General features: G+C 31.3%; 1 protein-coding gene across 1 annotated transcript in view; it reads right to left on the minus strand.

The window, feature by feature from the left end:
* Window positions 1–18,993, minus strand: part of LOC126887472 (cation-independent mannose-6-phosphate receptor-like) — a 114,799-nt gene that overhangs the window by 56,635 nt on the left and 39,171 nt on the right. The window contains exons 5-8 of the mRNA XM_050655022.1: window positions 17,364–17,518; window positions 14,047–14,185; window positions 10,015–10,137; window positions 4,272–4,426 (exon numbers count right to left, since the gene is read on the minus strand). Of these exons, the coding sequence (XP_050510979.1) occupies window positions 4,272–4,426; window positions 10,015–10,137; window positions 14,047–14,185; window positions 17,364–17,518 (572 nt within the window). The remainder of the gene's footprint in view (window positions 1–4,271; window positions 4,427–10,014; window positions 10,138–14,046; window positions 14,186–17,363; window positions 17,519–18,993) is intronic.

The following is an 18,993-nucleotide window of genomic DNA, read 5'->3' on the forward strand; positions in this document are numbered from 1 at the left end:
GTTTATAATATATGCTATTCTTGAATTTTTATTGAATTTTGAATCTTTATTGAATTTATTTGAAAAATCTCTATCCGATTTCGATTTTTAGTACGGTTATTTTTGAATATTTTATGGAATATCGAATTTTTTCCAAAAATTTCTATCGAAGTTTGAGATATAAACTTATTTTGAATATTTTTATCTAACTTTTGCATATGCTATTTTTGAATTTTTATTGAATTTTTGTCGAATAGGTATACTATTATTGAATTTTTATTAGCCAGTTGTTTTTATTATTGATATTTATTGATTCTATAGATACATTTTAATCGATTTTGTGTTAAATTTTGTATGATATGAACCTGAATTAATAATTTTTTGTGTGATAAATGATATATAAATGATTTTTTTAATGAATAATGATTAGTGATGACATACGTCGATAAACATTGCTATAAGCAAGAGATTTATTTTTAACGAACCGACCTGATGCGTCGAGATAAGGAATTTGGAGAAGAACTATATAGATAAGAAGAAGAACTAACAATAGTATAAGCTAAATATTATGAGACAACTTGAGACAATAAGAAACCCACTGCTCTTGTCAAATTGGGAAGGTACTAAATGATTTATAGAAGCTTGAAAGCTTATTAGAGACCCACTCTGTGTTCTGAGAGTACCTATTTTATTCATGATTATTCGTGAATAAACAACGGCCTCAAAGCAAGGGATTGAGGTTGTGAAATTTGTAAAAGAATTTGATCTAGCCAACGATGTTATACCCGCTTCTGTTAAGGTAGATTGTAGAGGTTTCGTGGCTAGTATTGAGTATTATGATTGTTATATGGAATATGTAGAAGAATTGGAACTTTTCTCTCGAGTAAAGCCACTTTGATTAGTCGAACGTAGGCATTGAGGGATAAGTAAAGGAAGTGATTATTATGATGTTATATTATGAAATGATATATTGATGATTAAATGACAAATGATTGTTATATGAAGATGAATTATGTACACTGTAGAAGTGTTATTATGTGGAGAAAAATGAAGAAATATAGTTATAGTACCAGACAAGAAGAAGAGAGAGAGAAAAAAAAATAATTTTATTAAAATATGTGGGAAAAATGAAAGAAGAAACATAAAAAATGCCAAAATAAACAAGCAAAATTAAGAAGATACTAAGCAAATAAGTAGCTAATCATTGAATTTTTGTCTAAGAATTAAAGTTGTAATTTTTTTTCTAAAGTAACGTAAATTATAAATAACTTATTTTTAAATGTAGATAATGAATTCAGGTTAAATTTTCGCGGAAAATGGAAGTGTTTGAATTAAGGATAGACAATATCTTACAATAAGTGTTAGTAGATAGTAAGCAAAGGGACACAAAAAGTGAAGTTCTTAGATAGATTAAATATTTATTATAGGTACAAGAGAGTTATTAGAAGTTTTTTAGAGACATATTAAAAGTTTTAGAGAGATTACATTTTTATTATAGGTACAATATTTTAAAGTTAGTAAGGCGTATATAAATAAATCAAAATAAGACTGAAATAATAAGATGAAATAGTAAAGTAACGTTAAATTCTTTTTTTATATACTATTTAATAGAGTTTTAGGTAATATTAGCTTAGCTTAGGAAGTATTAAAGTCGAGATTTTATTACAATTAGATTAGTTACGGCTTATAGGCACTAAAAGACTATTTAAAAGTTAGGATCAATTTCATTCACTGTGGACACTGTTTTGATGAAGTGAATTAGTGAACGGAAAAAAAAAGGACGAAAAGACACGACGTGAAAGTACGTGAACTAGTAATAGGTTATAAAATACCAGTTTTAGTATAGGGAAAATATGAACTTTTGTGTAAAATAGGAAAAAGAATATACATGTTTAGGGAAAAATCGATTGATCTGAAATGTACCATGTTACAGTTAGTTAGGATAGTTAGGAAATTTAATTTTTGAAAATAGTATTAGGTAATCATAAACACTCTGTGAAAGGGAAAGAGGGATATACACTCAGATATTCTTCTTCTCTTCTTAGGACTTTCTTTTTTTTTTAAAAAACGGCGATGATAGACAATCAATCTTATTTTAAAAATATGTAATTTTAACAAAACGGGGAGGTATGGTATTATAATATCACCCTGTACAAAATATGTTTAAAACTCATTCAAAGTCATTAATCCATGTAGTATCTGTTCTTGTATCAATAACCGCAAGTAACATTGAATTGTCATGTTTTGTTATTATTTAAATGTGTATATAAACATTAACTCGGTGGAGAAAGATTATTGTACTCAGCATTTAATTATTGTACTAGGTCGTTACTGTTATATGTAAACACGTTGTTATAGTTAGTCATTGATGGAGTTGAGTGTAAATATAATGTATCTGAACCAAGAAAGAGAGTTTTAATTAGTTTGGACCTAAAAGGCATTATACATCACACTATTTAATACACCGGGCTATTAAGATGATTGTGGTTCTCATGGCTTGGTACCGCTCATTCATTAATCCCTACTATATGGATAATATAACATCTCTTTTGTACAATAAAGAAGCTCCCCTAGATATCATAAAAACTATTAAAAACATCTACCAAAACAACAAAATGGAAAAACAACTTACAGAACCTATAGACATAGGCAACAGAATAAGGCAGGGAATTCATTCAGCCCTACCTTCTTTAATTTAATCATGGATGAAATTATCAAAAGCGTCAACAAAGGTAGATGATACAGAATCGGAAACAAAGAAATAAAAATACTCTGTTACGCGAAGACGCCATATTGATAACCCAAGATGAAGATAGTCTGTAAAGATTAGTCCATATATTTAACATAAGAGCAAAAAAATTCAATGTGATGATCTCACGTCAGAAAACTATAATAATAGCAATCGGCAAAGAACCAATCAGAAGTAAAATAGAAATTGAGGGCATCAAAATTGAACAAGTAATGTAAATAAAATTTCTTGAAATTACAAAAAGCAAATAGACTAGCAGGATGCCTTAATAACACTATATGGCGAAACCGACATATTAACAATGAGATGAAATCAAGAATTTATAGAGCCAGTGTAAGACCAATAATCATATGCATCAGAAACAAGACTCGGCACAACCTCAACACAAAGACTACTGGAAACGACAGAGATGAGATTACTGAGCAGAATTACCATAAATACGCTAAGAGATCAAAAGAAATGTGAAGATTGGGAAGAAAACGTAACGTATAGTGTATAAACGAATGGACACTAAATAGAAAAAAGAATGAAATAACCACATAAGCATAATGGAGGAGACCCATGTGATCAAAATAGCAAGAGATAAACACCAATTGGTAGAAGTATCGGAAGAAGCCGAAGCGCGTATAAAGAGAAAAATAATGTGTGTGTACTTTGTACGCACGTAAAAAGTTATACTTCTATTATATGATTTAAACGAAATTAATATACTTTTTATTTATATTTTATTTAAATATTAAACTAATTTATACTTACTACTTCTCAAACATTTTTATTAAAACAGTGCCAAAAATTAAAATAATAAAAGAATAAAACACACACAAACACATTAAAAATGCCACAAATGATTTCTGAACATTAATTGTCGGAAAACTTTTTAACTAAATACGTATTTTCTGAAAATAAAATTATATAATAAATATACTTACAATCATAAAATGTATAAAAAAAAATAAAAGTTTTTGTTGGGATTCGAACCAGCTATCAGCACGGTTGGTATATTGGGGTTCATTCGCCTTAAACGCTTCGCCACGGAGGCACTGTGTCATTATGTGCGAAGATCGACTAACTAAACGGATTAAACTTTTGACATTTTTGAATTAAATTAAATTATTTTGATTTTGAATTGAAATGATTTAGAATTGAAAAAATACAACAAAACATAGAGTAAGAAAACAATATATTAGGTGAACATTAATAGAAATTTTGATGGTAATCAAATTATGTAAATAAAAGTATTACATACTATGTATTTTGGTAGGTTCAAATAGGTAGGTACCTATGATACATTTACAATTATTACGTAACTGTTGCTTTTAAAAACTATTTAAATGTCACTACAATTATAAACTTTTTTGTTTCTGTTCTCACAACAATAAAACTAATATATTATACATTTGTTTACCTTCATATTGAACAATTATTTATTATTGACAGATCATTTCAACACCCAATCAGAGCCCGTATAACGACTAATACCATACTGTCGGTGTGCGCCTAAAGAATTATAACTTCAAAAAGAAGAACAAGGGCATTTACTTACATTTACAGGACATGCCTTCGGTGTCTTCCAACTCAATTGTAATTCACAGCCGTTATCCTGAACAAAAGTTGGGTTTTCTTCCTTTTCCGAGCACGTAAAATATATTGTTGTCATAAATGTACTAACAGCTTTATTTATCTTGCACTCATCTCCACCTTAAAATAAAATACATGTTATCCTATTCTAAAAATTTATACATGCTTTAACAATTTCTTAAAATTAGCTTAATCTTCGAAAAACGGGGAAGAAAACCAATACGCGGAAGTAAATGGAAGAATCCGCATGAAATGAGTTGTTGTTGGCAAACTTAGAATTATTGTCCTCAAGAACAACAATATTTAAGTACAGTAAAACCTGCCATATCCGGATCAATGTGGCGACAGACCGATCCTGATATGAAAAAATCCGGATATCAAGAACACTTCTGTGACCACTTATTTTATAGTCTCTGAAGCGTTTTTTCCTTCATACATTCCAGTAATCAACGCCGTCAATAACTTTCGTCGCTTATTTTATAAATTCTATAATACATTATTTCGCATTCTTTCAGTTCTTTTAGGTCGTGATGAGAGGGTGCGTTGTCCAACAACAGGACAGCCTTTCTCGATAGATCCGGACGGCAGAACCGTCCGGATATGGGGAGGTCCGGATATGACAGGTCCGGATATGGCAGGTTGTACTGTAATTAAAGATAATATGTAATGAAAATGTAAATATACTGAATTCGCTCAGTCGAGATTCATTTTTACACATTCGGAATAGGAAACATATACACAAAAATTCCTACCTCACACTATTAATTGCTCAAATCAATTTAATCTTTCATTAAAAAAAAAAAAGAAAAATTATGGGAAATAGTAGGAGTGTATACTAAATTCATAAATTTTTGTGGAATTTATTTCTACAAATACAATACATTATAATGGTGTAAATAAATAATTATTGAAAAAAATTAAATATAATACCTTTTATAAACAATTATTGATTGGCGTAAGGTTTATTTTATTTATGTCTGTTTACTATTTATCATATTGCCTATGAGCAGGTATGTTTGGTTGTGTAGTAATTTCCAGTAACGTCTAGCAACCTAACTTCCCAAAAAATAAATTACCAACGTCACTAGACAGTTGTGTCTCAGATTAGCGAATCGACTTTACTGAATAAATTCTATATTTATTTAACACATTAGATTAAACAAACTGCCAAAATCGGCCAATTCCAGAAAAAACTGATACGACTCTTAAAGCGTATTTTGTAGAAAATTGAGCAGTGTACTTTCTTCTTCTTCTTCTTTTTGTTTTTGGTCTCGCTGCAAGGCAATTACCAGTACGATTTATTTATAGGGGATCTTGATGTAGTCTCGCTCTAAGCCATGTCAAAACCGCTGACTATGTTCTTGTAAAAAGCTTTTGATGAGGTGTGATATAATAGTCTAAGAGCTAGTGAACCTTTTGACTAACGGTCGTCCTGTAAGGCTAGAAATTTGTAGAGTGATAATTCATAGCACACCAAAGCTAAAAACCATGACCTGGCAGGCCTCAGCGGTGCACGTGTATCTACCAGGTGAATCGAAAAGTGCAAATTTAGGGGGTAAAATAAACTTTCTCCTGTAAGGTTTAAATTTAAGTATGTGTTTGAGTAAGTCATTTAAAAGAAATGTGTAAAATGACAGGCGATTCTGAAGAGCATAAGACCTTGCCAGGCGAGGGGAAAGATTAGGGGTTTTTCCTAAATTTATTTTTTTTGCATCGAACAAATTTTTTTTAAGTTTTTTGAATCATTCCAAACAGAAAAGGTCTTTGGTGATTTTTCTCTTAAGTTAATAGTTTTTGTTATATAAGCGATTGAAAATTTTGAAAATTGCGAAATCGACCATTTTTAACCCCAAATCGGATATTTATCTAAAAATCTCAAAGTTGCCAAGGTAGGTAGATATTCTTTAAACATTGATTGATGAAATCCCAAAGAGTTTTTTGCAATACAATATCGGAAACCCCTTTGTTTTTTAATTGCTAATCAAGCGGACGCTTCACTGTAGTATAAGTGAGGACGTTTGAGTTGGCATAAATTCATTATCTCGAGAATTGGCAAATTTCAAGAGCAATCTTCAGACAGGTCGATTTTTATTTTTAAATTAGGACTTTTTGGCATATATATAATACTAGTGACGTCATCCATCTGAGCGTGATGACGTAATCGATGATTTTTTTAAATGAGAGTAGGGGTTGTGTGATAGCTCATTTGAAAGGTTATTTAATTCTCTATTCACTAATATAAACAATAACATAATTATTTATACAGGGTGTACAAAAAATTTTTTTTTATTAAATTAACTTTGATTAAATTTGACAAATAGAAGAAAAATTTTTTTTGTACACCCTGTATAAATAATTATGTTAATGTTTATATTACTGAATAGAGAATTAAATAACCTTTCGAATGAGCTATCACACAACCCCTACTCTTATTTAAAAAAATAATCGATTACGTCATCACGCCCAGATGGATGACGTCACTAGTATTATATATATACCAAAAAGTCCTAATTCAAAAATAAAAATCGACGTGTCTGAGGATTTCTCTTCAAATTCTCGAGATAATGAATTTATGCAAGCTCAAACGTCCTCAATTATACTACAGTGTAGCGCCCGCTTGATTAGCAATTAAAAAAACAAAGCAGTTTTCGATATTTTATTGAAAAAACTCTTCGGGATTTCATCAATCAATGTTTAAGGAATATCTGCGTACCTTGCCAATATTGAAATTTTTAGATAAATGTCCGATTTGGGTTAAAAATGGCCGATTTCGCAATTTTCAAAATTTTCAATCGCTTATATTAACAAAAACTATTAACTTAAGAGAAAAATAACTAAGGACCTTTTCTGTTTGGAATGATTCAAAAAGCCTAAAAAAAATTTGTTCGATGCAAAAAGAATAATTTTAGGAAAAACCCCTAATCTTTCCCCTCGCCTGGCAAGGTCTTATGCTCTTCAGAATCGCCTGTCATTGTACACATTTCTTCTAAATGACTTACTCAAACACATACTTAAATTTAAACCTTACAGGAGAAAGTTTATTTTACCCCCTAAATTTGCACTTTTCGATTCACCTGGTAGATACACGTGCACCACTGAGGCCTGCCAGGTCATGGTTTTTAGCTTTGGTGTGCTATGAATTATCACTCTACAAATTTTTAGCCTTACAGGACGACCGTTAGTCAAAAGGTTCACTAGCTCTTAGACTATAATGAATATGAGTTTAATTATATTTAATTTATTATATTTTGAAGGATAAATACTTATTATTTACATACTGTCACTGTCACTGCCAAATCTTAAAATTTGTCAGATAACTTCAACCTCAAAAAATGGCTGTTTGTTTGTTTATTTTATTATTTGTATGTCTTAATAAATATAATATAATGTCAGACCAATCATACACTGCTCAAAATGATCAAATCTTACTAAGAGTCGTATCAGTTTTTTTAGGAACCAGCTGTACATGTACCTACCATAAAGGACAGTTTAATATCCCTATATACCAACGATTTACCAATAATGTGATTTAATGCTTGAGATACCCAATCCCACAAAAGAAATTCCTCATACATATTGTTATATAATTTTTATGGCGAAAATTTAGAAAATTCATTTTATATCCAAGACCACAAGATCATAAATTTTCATCGCCCTGTATATAGCCAAAATTTGTAAATAATATAATTAGTCGTAAGCAGTGTTTCGTGGTAAAGAGGAAAAGTGTAGTGATAAAGATTCTACGAACGGACTTAACAATTCAAAACAATGGAACTAAATTACGATCGGTTTTAGAAAGTGGATGTATTCGCGGTTGGAGTGAACAATAGGACGTTTCTAAATGGTTTCCTCAAAAGCAACGACGGTAAACAGATTTGTTTAGTTTTAGAATAGAAGGTTTTTTTCTAGGATATAAGAAAGAAGTTAATTTTAATATCTCCTGGAAATTTGACAAGACAGAAAACTTGTATAGAACACTATTTTTTGTTCTTAAGAAATGAAAGTAGGGAGGTAATGTTGGGAGAATGCTTGAGTTGAGAATGGGATAATAGAATGTTTGAGTCTGAGTTTGATGAGGAAAAAAGACGTACTGTGTAATCAAGATCTGAGGAGACCAGTCGAGTTTGGAAAGTAGTGAATTTGTGTAAAGTGGTTAATTTGGTGACCGTGTAAGCAGATTTCTGTTGAGACGAAATCGTGATCGAGTCGAGAAGTAAAATCTCCTCGTGTCCGAATAGATTCCAGTTGTCTGTCTGGAACGAGTAGCCGGTTTGTATAAATTTTGCACAAGATATCGAGCTGAGAGAAAAAAATCTTGGAATTATAAAGATTAACATTCTTTGTATCGAGTCAGAGACTAAATTGAGGAGAGATTTCAAGCGAGTGCTGTTTTGTTTGGGAAACAGTTTGGACAAGAAGAACAGTTGCAGCATCCGAGGAGCACGTGTGGGAGAAACGAAGACAACACAATCCATGAGAAGAAGTTAAGAATATAGATAAGGTTAGTCAGATTATTTGTGAAAAGAGAGAGTTGTTTGATATTACGTACCATATTTGTTTTTTGTCAATTTAACAGTTTTACAGCTTAATTTACTCATTCATAAATTCAGAGGACATAAGTAATCTATTTAAAGGTGAAAATTAATTTTTTTTATAATAATAAGAACATTCCACCAAAACATTTAAATAAAATTTTGTTAAAAGAAAAGGAGATAGTAGAATTACAGATCATTTTCAGTAGATAAAATATTTTTACGAGAGAACAAAGTTTTAGCATACATTTTGAATCTTATATTTATGGTATAGTATATGAATAAATAATATTTATAAAATTTATATGATTGTGAGCATATTTCGCCGCCGCCTACGAAAAGTATAACTCCGAAAAATGCCGTTAAGAATAGAACTTTCAATGAACGCCGCGAAAAAAATATTATTTTCGATTATATGATTGTGAAAATTATAATCCCTAATAGAGTGTTAGCGAAAAAATTGATTTTTTGAGGAGTATCGGCAAAAAACATCATTTCTGTTTGTGGGTCCACGAAAATTGTAATTAGTAAAAAGTTCTCCGAAATAATTGCTTTCGTCGGCAAACACAAACAGAAAGGGAAATAATTGTTTTTGTCGGCATCTATTATGAACTAAATATTTCCATTATAAATATTTTGGGAGATATATCAATTAGCCCTGAAGACATTTTTTTATTGGAAATATTTATTAAATTTTGGTTTTGTTTCCATGAGTAGCAATTAATTGAATTGATAAGATACTGATCAATCTCATAACTGAGAGAAAATATAGAGCATAACAATATATCTGCAGACAAAATCAGCTAAACTGATATCTAAGGAAAGGTCGTACGAAGCTGGTTTTGTTAAAGATAAGATGATAGCACGGCTATACTTCAGTAATAAGCAGACATGAAATTGCATTAACCCACATATATGCTTTATAACGCGATATAAAAAGTAGGTAGTCACTTCTGTCGCAAGTGCCACGCGGTTTTGAAATCTATATTTATATATTATAACAAAAATAAATTAGAGGGAGTCAGTAATTATTATAAAAAATTAGAAAAAATTTGAGTAAGAAAAAATTGGAGGGTGTCAGAAGAAGTTGGAGGGTGCCAGAAAAAAGGAAGGTGTCAGAAAAAATTGGAGGAAATACGATAAAATACGAGGAAGTAAAAAAATTGTAATACTTACTAATAAATTTCATAATAATAACATCATCATGCTTATCATCCTTTCCCACCACTGGTTCTGTATAAAGTCTACCTTTACTTTTCCAGTCTCCATTGCTAGACTGGCATACTTGTGAATAAGTTCCTGCAAAGTATTAACTTTTAGAAATCGTATTAAGTCCAATATTCCAGTTTACAATATAAAAAGGCTTCAAAACAAGAGTCCCATATATTGGCTAAGCCTCCTGTTTAAACTAATAACTATTCGCCGTGTGCAAGTACTTGTAGGGGATACGAGAAACGATCGTGCGCGAATAGCGGAGAAATCTTGCAACTTTCTTAAATAATTCATTGTCAATTGAAATTGTCAAATTGACGTATATCTCATGCCTACTGTCAATGAAGAAGAAAAAGTATATGTTGCTCCACAATATTAATATGATATACAATTTTATATAAAAGTAAATTTAATTAATTGTATTTTGCTTGTAGTAGTTTATTTTAATAATGTAATTTTATTTACTACATACAATTATTGTCAATGAACTGTCAACACGGCTGGAATAGGCACGAAGAAAATTAATGCGCGACCACGATACAAGAGAGAGGTCCTAGAGAGAGACAGAGAATGGGCAGGAAAATTTGACAGGCCGTGTAATTTGAGTTGCCTATATCAACTTAAATCAGGGAAATGGACCTCATATTTTTTTAACTTTATTAACTTAACTTAATTTTTAAACACTGCCTATCAGCCCTAGTTAAATAATATATACCAAGTTAAAAAAATATGAGGTCCATTTCCCCGATTTAAGTTTATATAGGCAACTCAAATTACATGGCCTGTCAAATTTTCCTGCCCATTCTCTGTCTCTCTCTAGGACCTCTCTCTTGTATATTGGTGGCAATCTCGCTTCACTAGGGAGTTTTTGTTGCTACGTAACGTACGCATCTCCGTATACGTAAAGCAACTAACGTGTCGTAGAGGATGAATGTTAAAATAGGTAGTTTTTGTAACTGCCTTAACGTAACGTAAAGCAAATCGTAGTCATTTTTAAATTCCGTTGACATTTAAAAAAATAAAACAATGTTCACACAATATACAATTAATATACAAATGTAAAAAAAGATAAATGAATGATGAAATTGTATGGTTTTAATTGCTTCTATTTAAATATAAAAATATTATTTTTCCTTAGGTTAAAATTTTTTTATTTTTGTTTATACCTACTTTTTAGTTTGTATACCTACATCAGAATTCCAGTAGGTATAATGTAAATAGTGTGGTAATATTTATTTGAAAATTTTACTGAAACTAGGTCATTTGTTTATCTAGTTATTAATTGTGGTGATCACTGTATTTCTTAAATTAATACAAGATTTGTTTATTTTGCTTTATTAATAGACAACTTAAAAACAATAAAATTTTAAATCTATTATGAAGTTCCAATTTCCAATTACAAACACAGAATAATTTTACTCAAATAGAGTAAACCAATAACCAATATAACCTTAAAATGTTTATAAACGGGTAGTACGCTGATGAAATGTTCATTTGGTAGGTAATCGGGCAAGATCCTCGTGTGCATTCGGTGACTTTCGGCTCGATAGGGATGCGTATGAACCTAACGTACCAGCCCGTAACCTTAGGTAATACGTATCGCGATACGGGAGTTCAACCATTAATGCGCAAGCGTATATGTCAAAAAGATGCGTTACGTTTACGTATTTGTGTGCACAAAAACTCCCTACTATTTGAATGGGACGGGGCCATTCCATCCGTGTTGACAGTTCATTGATTATTGTTCACCTTTTAATAACATAACCTTAATATTACTTTTTCTTCTTATAATTTTTTTGGGCTATGGCCTTGACAATTGTCCAGTAACCACGACCAATATGATTGGCTAATATAATTAAAAGTGCGAAAAATGTTGCTGAGCGTTGAAACCAGGGCCCGGATTACGAACACTCGATACGAATCGTATCCGCCATGTTTTCCCATAAGGCGCTACGGTAAAACATGGCGGATACGATGCGTATCGAGTGTACGTAATCCGGGCCCCAGTCTCGCTTTTCCGAACTTGCACGGTCCCAATAGAATTCTGACAAATAGAATGATATCTAATGATTACATGTAGATATCCTCAAGTAAGATGTACAGTCGCGGTCACTGAATAGTTCACACTTTCATTTATATATTTTAATGCTGTAAAATCGCAGTGCCGTACGGATTTACTAAATGTCAAATTGCTTGTCAAAAATTTCGCGCATATTTAGTAATAAAATAAAAAGCTATTAAACGCGTCCAAAATGCCTATAGGCATTTGAATGACACGCAAAACCAAGAGCAATTGCCAAACTCAATAATTTTAACTCATTGAAAAATATTAAAAATATTGTTAAAAGATTTTTAAATGAAAACTTTTTGGTCCATTTCCTTGGTAACACCTCCATGGCTTCTACAATTTGCAAACCAGATGGATGCTGAAACGAAGAAGACAAGAGGGAATTCAAAAACTTACAATTCACGACCCCGTCTGTTCAGCTGGTAAATTCCAACAGAAAATGGACCTAGTTACTCAAAGGAGTAAAGACCAATATAAAAATAAAATAAAAATTCCATTTTTGTTCAGTTGCAATGCGAAGGCAAAACAATCTTATTTTTCACTTAGAATACGGAGCGCAGTCCACCACTCTGAATCGACGATTTTCGACTCTTATTGGAGTCATCTTGTTAGATATTTATTTTATTTATTTATTTATTTATTTATATACATTTACGAGCAAAGCTCATTACAATAAAACATTACAGAAGATACGAAGAACTAACAAAATATTACAAATATACGTAAAATACAATAAGATACAATAAACACTACGACAATAAAGCAAGTCAAAAAGTAAAAATAACAGGTAAAGATATATAATCACAAGTTTAAAATATTCAAGAACATAAAACTAGAGGGTGCAATCCTTTAGCGTTTTTAAAAATCGCGAACTATCCGCAAAGAAATCCACACAATTGGAGCAAGCATTTGCCTGTCTAGAAACCCTCGAGATGAAAGAATTTGCAGTGAAGTTAGTTCTGCTGATGGGTAGATAATAATATAAGGTAGATAATAATAATACTGAAACGTAGATCTTGAACGTGTGATTCTGGAATATGGAATATGTAAACCTACTTCCTCAAGGAGCTCAGGGCAGTCGTGAATTGAATTTATAATATTATACAACATGTACATGTCCTTCTTTTTCCGTCTGCTTGATAAGGTGTCAATGTTAAGTTCTAGTTCAAGATCCATATAATTCCAGTCTCTACGGTTTGTTTTGAATGCGACGAACTTAAGGAATAGGTGCTGGATCCTTTCAATCTTACAGTTGTATGTCTCATAGGCGGGTGACCAGACGCAAGATGCATATTCCACGATTGGCCTCACCATTGCACAGTACAACAGTTTAAACGATCTCAACTGCCTAAAGTCTTGGGAGCATCTTTTAATAAAACCTAACAGTTAAAGCGATTTTGAGATGATATTGCTTATATGAATATTGAAAGATAGTCCAGAGTCAAGTGTAACTCCAAGATCTTTTATGGATGTGACTGTTGTGATATTTATATCACCTATTTTGTAAGTGAAAGACTTTTTGAACGCGTGAATGAAATGTGAAAACATTTGCAGGAGTTGAGAACCATGTCATTGTTGCTGCACCATTCATTCAACCGATTCAAATCGGACTGAAGCCTTAAACAGTCGAGTGGATTCCTAATGTGGCAGTAAAACTTAACATCGTCAGCAAATAAAAGAAATTTCGCATATTGGAAACAGACTTTTATATCGTTAATAAAAACATTAAACAACAAAGGTTTATTTTAATTTTGTAATTTTAATCAACCTATTCTGGATCCGCCACTGGTGACGTCAGTTTGACGTAAAAGGTGCGTTTAAACGAGGTAAAAATTAAAAAAAATTGGCTACTGGATATTAAAGGGTGTAACAGATGTAACCTGTAAACTATTCGGTGATCATAAATAGAAAAAAAAGATAATACTTACGAGAGCAACTATTACTCTGAGAGAGTACCAGTGGTCCACAAACATTTAAATAAATTTTTGAAGTATTCGTCACAATTTCATAGTCTTTTTCGGAGTTATATAGTCCAGTTAAATTGTATTTATAAAACTTATCTAAGAACTAAAAAATATAAGAACCTATTATCTATTATAGATATGACAAAATAAAATCGTCATATAAAATAAAATCAATCGCAAGTAATGCATTTTAGATATTAAATTAATAGTTAGAAACGTAGGAACAAGATTTTGGGCCAGTGCTTTTTAAATGCATACATTTTTTTCGAATCCTGACAAAACTAATAGATATTTTTGGAAAATTTAAACGCGTAATTAAATATTACGTTATCACCGAGGGCCGAAAGTCCCTGACAAATTCTACAGTGTTTATTTTAATAAGTTACAGGGGCGAAAAAAAAAAGAGAAAATTTATTGTGATTTTTATTTTCAAATCATCATCAATGGTGATACAGCCCTATAAAAGAGCCTCGACTTTCCTAAGTCTATTACGCCAGTTAGTTCTATCTTCTATCCACTGCCAACTGTTGCCAGTTTGCTGCGCCTATTTTTCTACCAACCTCATCTACACCATCCTTCCATCTGAGTTTTGGTCTACCCCTATTTCTACTTCCCACAAACGATTCTTCTAAGAGGGTTGTTCTGCTGTGATCTTGCTAGATGTCCTACCCATCTTAGTCGGCCTATTTTTATAAGAGATACTACGTCTTTACCACCAAATATATGTTTATATCTGTGATATATCTCGTAGTTGTATCCCCTCAACACCGTTTTCACAGATGCCACCGAATATTCCTCTCATGATCCTTCGTTCAAATTTTAATTTCAAATATCTCATTCAAAAGAAACTTTTTGTTTATGCTGTTTATGCTAATAGGGGAGTGCAATTAGAACGAAAACATGCATTGTTTCGGAAAAATTCAAACAAGATTATATTTTTCTAAAACTTTTTTGTTAGTTTATATATACATGTTATAGTAAAAAGTTCTACTCGCAGATTTGGCCGCTAATTGTTTATTAATTGTTTAAACAATAACAATTGTTTTATATCAATAATTTTAAAAATATCGTTGAATTCATCATTTTACTTTAATTAAATATGTTTCTATTTTGTTTTTGATTATGCTGAATCCGAATATGGCATTACAAATTGAAAATTCCTATACAGAAGCTCTTATACAGTATGTCTGCGTAGCTAGGAACCACATGGAAACTTTTTTATTATCAATTTTACGAAAAAAAGTTATTCTTCATGAAATGCTCTGAATAGTCAAAAATCTAAAACTCAACCATCAGATATCAAATTCTATCAATTTTATACGAGTTATGTCAAAAATATGAATTTCGTTAAAGAGTAAAGTAGCTTTATATTCCAGAATATCAAAAGAATGCTATTATAAAAAGTTGTTTGAAATTAAAAACTATGTTTTAATATACAATTACATCATTCTAATTGAAAAACAAATTTCAATTTTTTCTCAAATTACGGATACCCATCATCATTTTATTACAATTATGATAACTATCTTATTATCAATTTTACGAAAAAAAAAAGATATTCTTCATCAAATGCTCTAACTGGTCTACAATCTAAGATACAACCATCATAATATATCAAACTTTTTCAATTTGATACGAGGTATGTAAAAAATATGAATTTTTCTTAAGAGTTAAGTGCCTTTATTATTCACAATATTTTAATTACAAGGATGTAATTGGACACTGAAACATATTTTTTAATTCCAAACAACTGTTCTTAATAACAATTTTCGATATTGTGAAATATAAAGGTACTTTACTCTTAAATGAAATTCATATTTTTTGACATACCTCATATAAAATTAATAAAATTTGTTATCTGATGATTGCATCTAGATTATAAACCATGCAGTGTATTTTATAAAGAATAACTTTTTTTCGTAAAACTGATAATAAAAAATTATTACCAGGTTCCAAGTTACGCGACATCCTGTATATCTAAGAGCTAAAAAAAATTTTTTTTGTTGGACATTTATTATTGTTGAAGCTTATATTAAATGTATTTTAGGTAAGTTTTACAGAAAAAGTTTTGATCACTTTATATAAACATTTTTTTAGCTGGTAATTTTCGTATTTTGTATTAGGTACATTTTTGTTATCTTTCTTCATTTTCTCAAAAATAAATAGTTTATTTCATACCTAAAGTAAAATAATTTAGTGAATTTTAAATATTACATCCTAAGCTTTAAAAAAGTACCTATAAAACTGTAATAAATCGGTTAAAACTTGAGTAATACCATCTTAAAGTGGGTATAATTCCGTAAAACTACGAAGTTTTCAAAAATTACATTTTTTGAGACGTCGTATCATTTGAAATACATTTTTGAGATTTTTTTTTAATGAAACATCGTCTAGGAATATGTTTGAAAGGTAAGTTTTGCAAAATTGAGAGTTTTATAAGAAAAATTGTATTAGTTACACGTTTTTAAATCAGTTTTAAACAAAATTCATGTAAGTCTCACTTTCCGCCAAGACCACATTTATACCCATATATTTTATTTCTTTTTATTATAACCATAAGATAGCTTAATTATTCTTGTCCAATAATGTCCAATTTGTAAAATTTCATTTGATCGATTAGTTAAAGAATTACGTTAAAATAACTCAACCCTGCACTTCTCCGTACGCACGCTAGTTTACAGTGCGCCAATGTTTGTAAGAAGGGTGACCTTAGAGTGACTTCTATAAGTAAAAAATTATAGAAGATACAGATTCAATTTTAGAAAAATCTTTATACAGGGTTTTTTTTGTAAAATTTTCTGAATTTTTCAATGGTTAAGTCAGTTATTTCTAAAATTTATATTTTTGGAGTTATTTAAAAAACACCTAATTTCGCAGTTCATTTGTTTAATAAAAAATGAAGCACCCACTTCTCGAGTAGAACTTTTTGATATGTTGTTTATTAAACATTTCTTAATGAAATTACAAAAAGTTCTATCTTGTTTGATTTTTTCCGAAGTGAAAATTTATATGCACTCCCCTATAAGGAACTTTCGGCCTTCGGTAATAATGTAATCTCTCATTCTGCGTTTAAAATTTTCAAGAATATTTATTAGTTTTCTCAGGACTCGAAAAAAATGAGAAAAATGTGTTACATTTATAAAACATTGGTCCGAAATTTTGCGCCTACGTTCTTGACATAAACATATTTACAGAAGCCTTGGACGAATTAAAGATGGTACTACAGTAAGTGGAATAATAACTGGATTCAATTAACATTAACTTCAGTAAAATTATCTTACCTCACAAGTTGGCGGTAATTTCACACATGCGTGCCACGATTCCATTTCAAACTTATAATTTTTACCTAGTATCGGAGCAACTTTATAATGAGGCTCTGAATCATTCTTAAACCAATTGCATTTAAAAACTATTTGTAGTTTCTTTTCAGCCTTTCCTGTAAAAAACGTAAACAAAGACTTATTCACTTTATCCAATTATTTTGCTCAATAGTATTAAGGTCTGTACTTTGAGAAGGCCAGTCCACTTTTGGAATACCATTATCTTCAAAATATTGTGTTACAATCCTTGCCGTATGTGGTCTCGCATTATCAGAACACCATTGCCAATAAACCCCGCATATGGCATCACATGATAGTGTACGATCTCCATTATGTATCTGTGTGCTACTAATGCGCCCCTCTCAATCAAGACGAGATCCGTGTGTGCCTCAAAAAATTCTCTGCCCAAAACACTATTGAGCTACCACCAAAAGCAACTTGGTATACCACCTTTACCATAAATTGATATTATACACTCATCCCATTCTCATCATCTATTGTCCAACTGACGTGTTCACGGGCAAATTCAAGTCTGCGTCTTTTGTGAATAGCAGTAAGTAAGGGCTCCGTTACTGGATTACAAGCCGTCAAACCCTGTTCTCTTAGCATTCGTCGAGTGGTAGAAGAAACGCCGATTACTGATCCTTGGGCTTGCTGAATATGGCTTTGGAGCATTCTAGCAGTTTGCGTCCGGTTTCGTAATGCAGAAATAGTGAGAGTGAGAACGTGATCTTCTCTGACTTCTTCTTCTTATGCAATCCACCAATGGATGTTCGCGATCACGTTTGACCATTTTTCTCTATCGCTTGCAGTATTTATTAGGTCCCCTATGTTTCTTAGCCCCGTCCATTGTTTGACATTATGGAGCCATGACATTTTCTTCCTGCCCACTGCCCTTCTTCCTTCGATCTTTCCTTCAATTAAGGTTTGCAGAAACGGGTATCTTTCGTTTCTAATTAGGTGCCCCAGGTATATGCCGTTTTCTCTGTTTAATTGTGCATAGCAGTTGTCGTTCTGTACCAATTCTTCTCAGGATTTGTTCATTTGTTATTCGTGCGGTCCAGGGAACTTGAGATTAGTCGATAAATCCACATCTCAAATGTCTCTAGCTTATTCATTGTGTTTATTTTTAAGTCCATCCTTCCATGCCACATAGGAGCACCGACCATATATAGCATTTCGTGAGTCTTAGTCTTAGGTTCAGGTCAAAGTCAGAGTTCCTAAAGACGTTTCTGAATTTAATTAATTCACTTCTGGCTCTTTCTATCCGGCATTTAATTTCCATATCCGACATCTAGTCTTCACATAGTCAGGTTCCCAGGTACTTAACTTTTCTTACGCGCTCTACATCTCGATTGTTATATGCTAGTATCTGTTTAGGAGCTATGAAATCAACTCCAAATAAAGCTTTACATGTAGAAGCTTTAGAAATTCCACTCAATTATAGAAGGAAATATCTCAGCCAGAAATTTTTAATGAAAATTCGTTACCTAAATATCGGTCTTTACCAAAATATTAACAAGCTAAATGTAGCGGATTTAACTAATAAATACTGGTAGCTAAAGAACTCGCCTCCGCTTTGCGAGGCTTT

Source organism: Diabrotica virgifera, chromosome 6 (assembly GCF_917563875.1).
Source record: "Diabrotica virgifera virgifera chromosome 6, PGI_DIABVI_V3a".
In the NCBI taxonomy this organism is placed as follows: Eukaryota; Metazoa; Arthropoda; class Insecta; order Coleoptera; family Chrysomelidae; genus Diabrotica; species Diabrotica virgifera.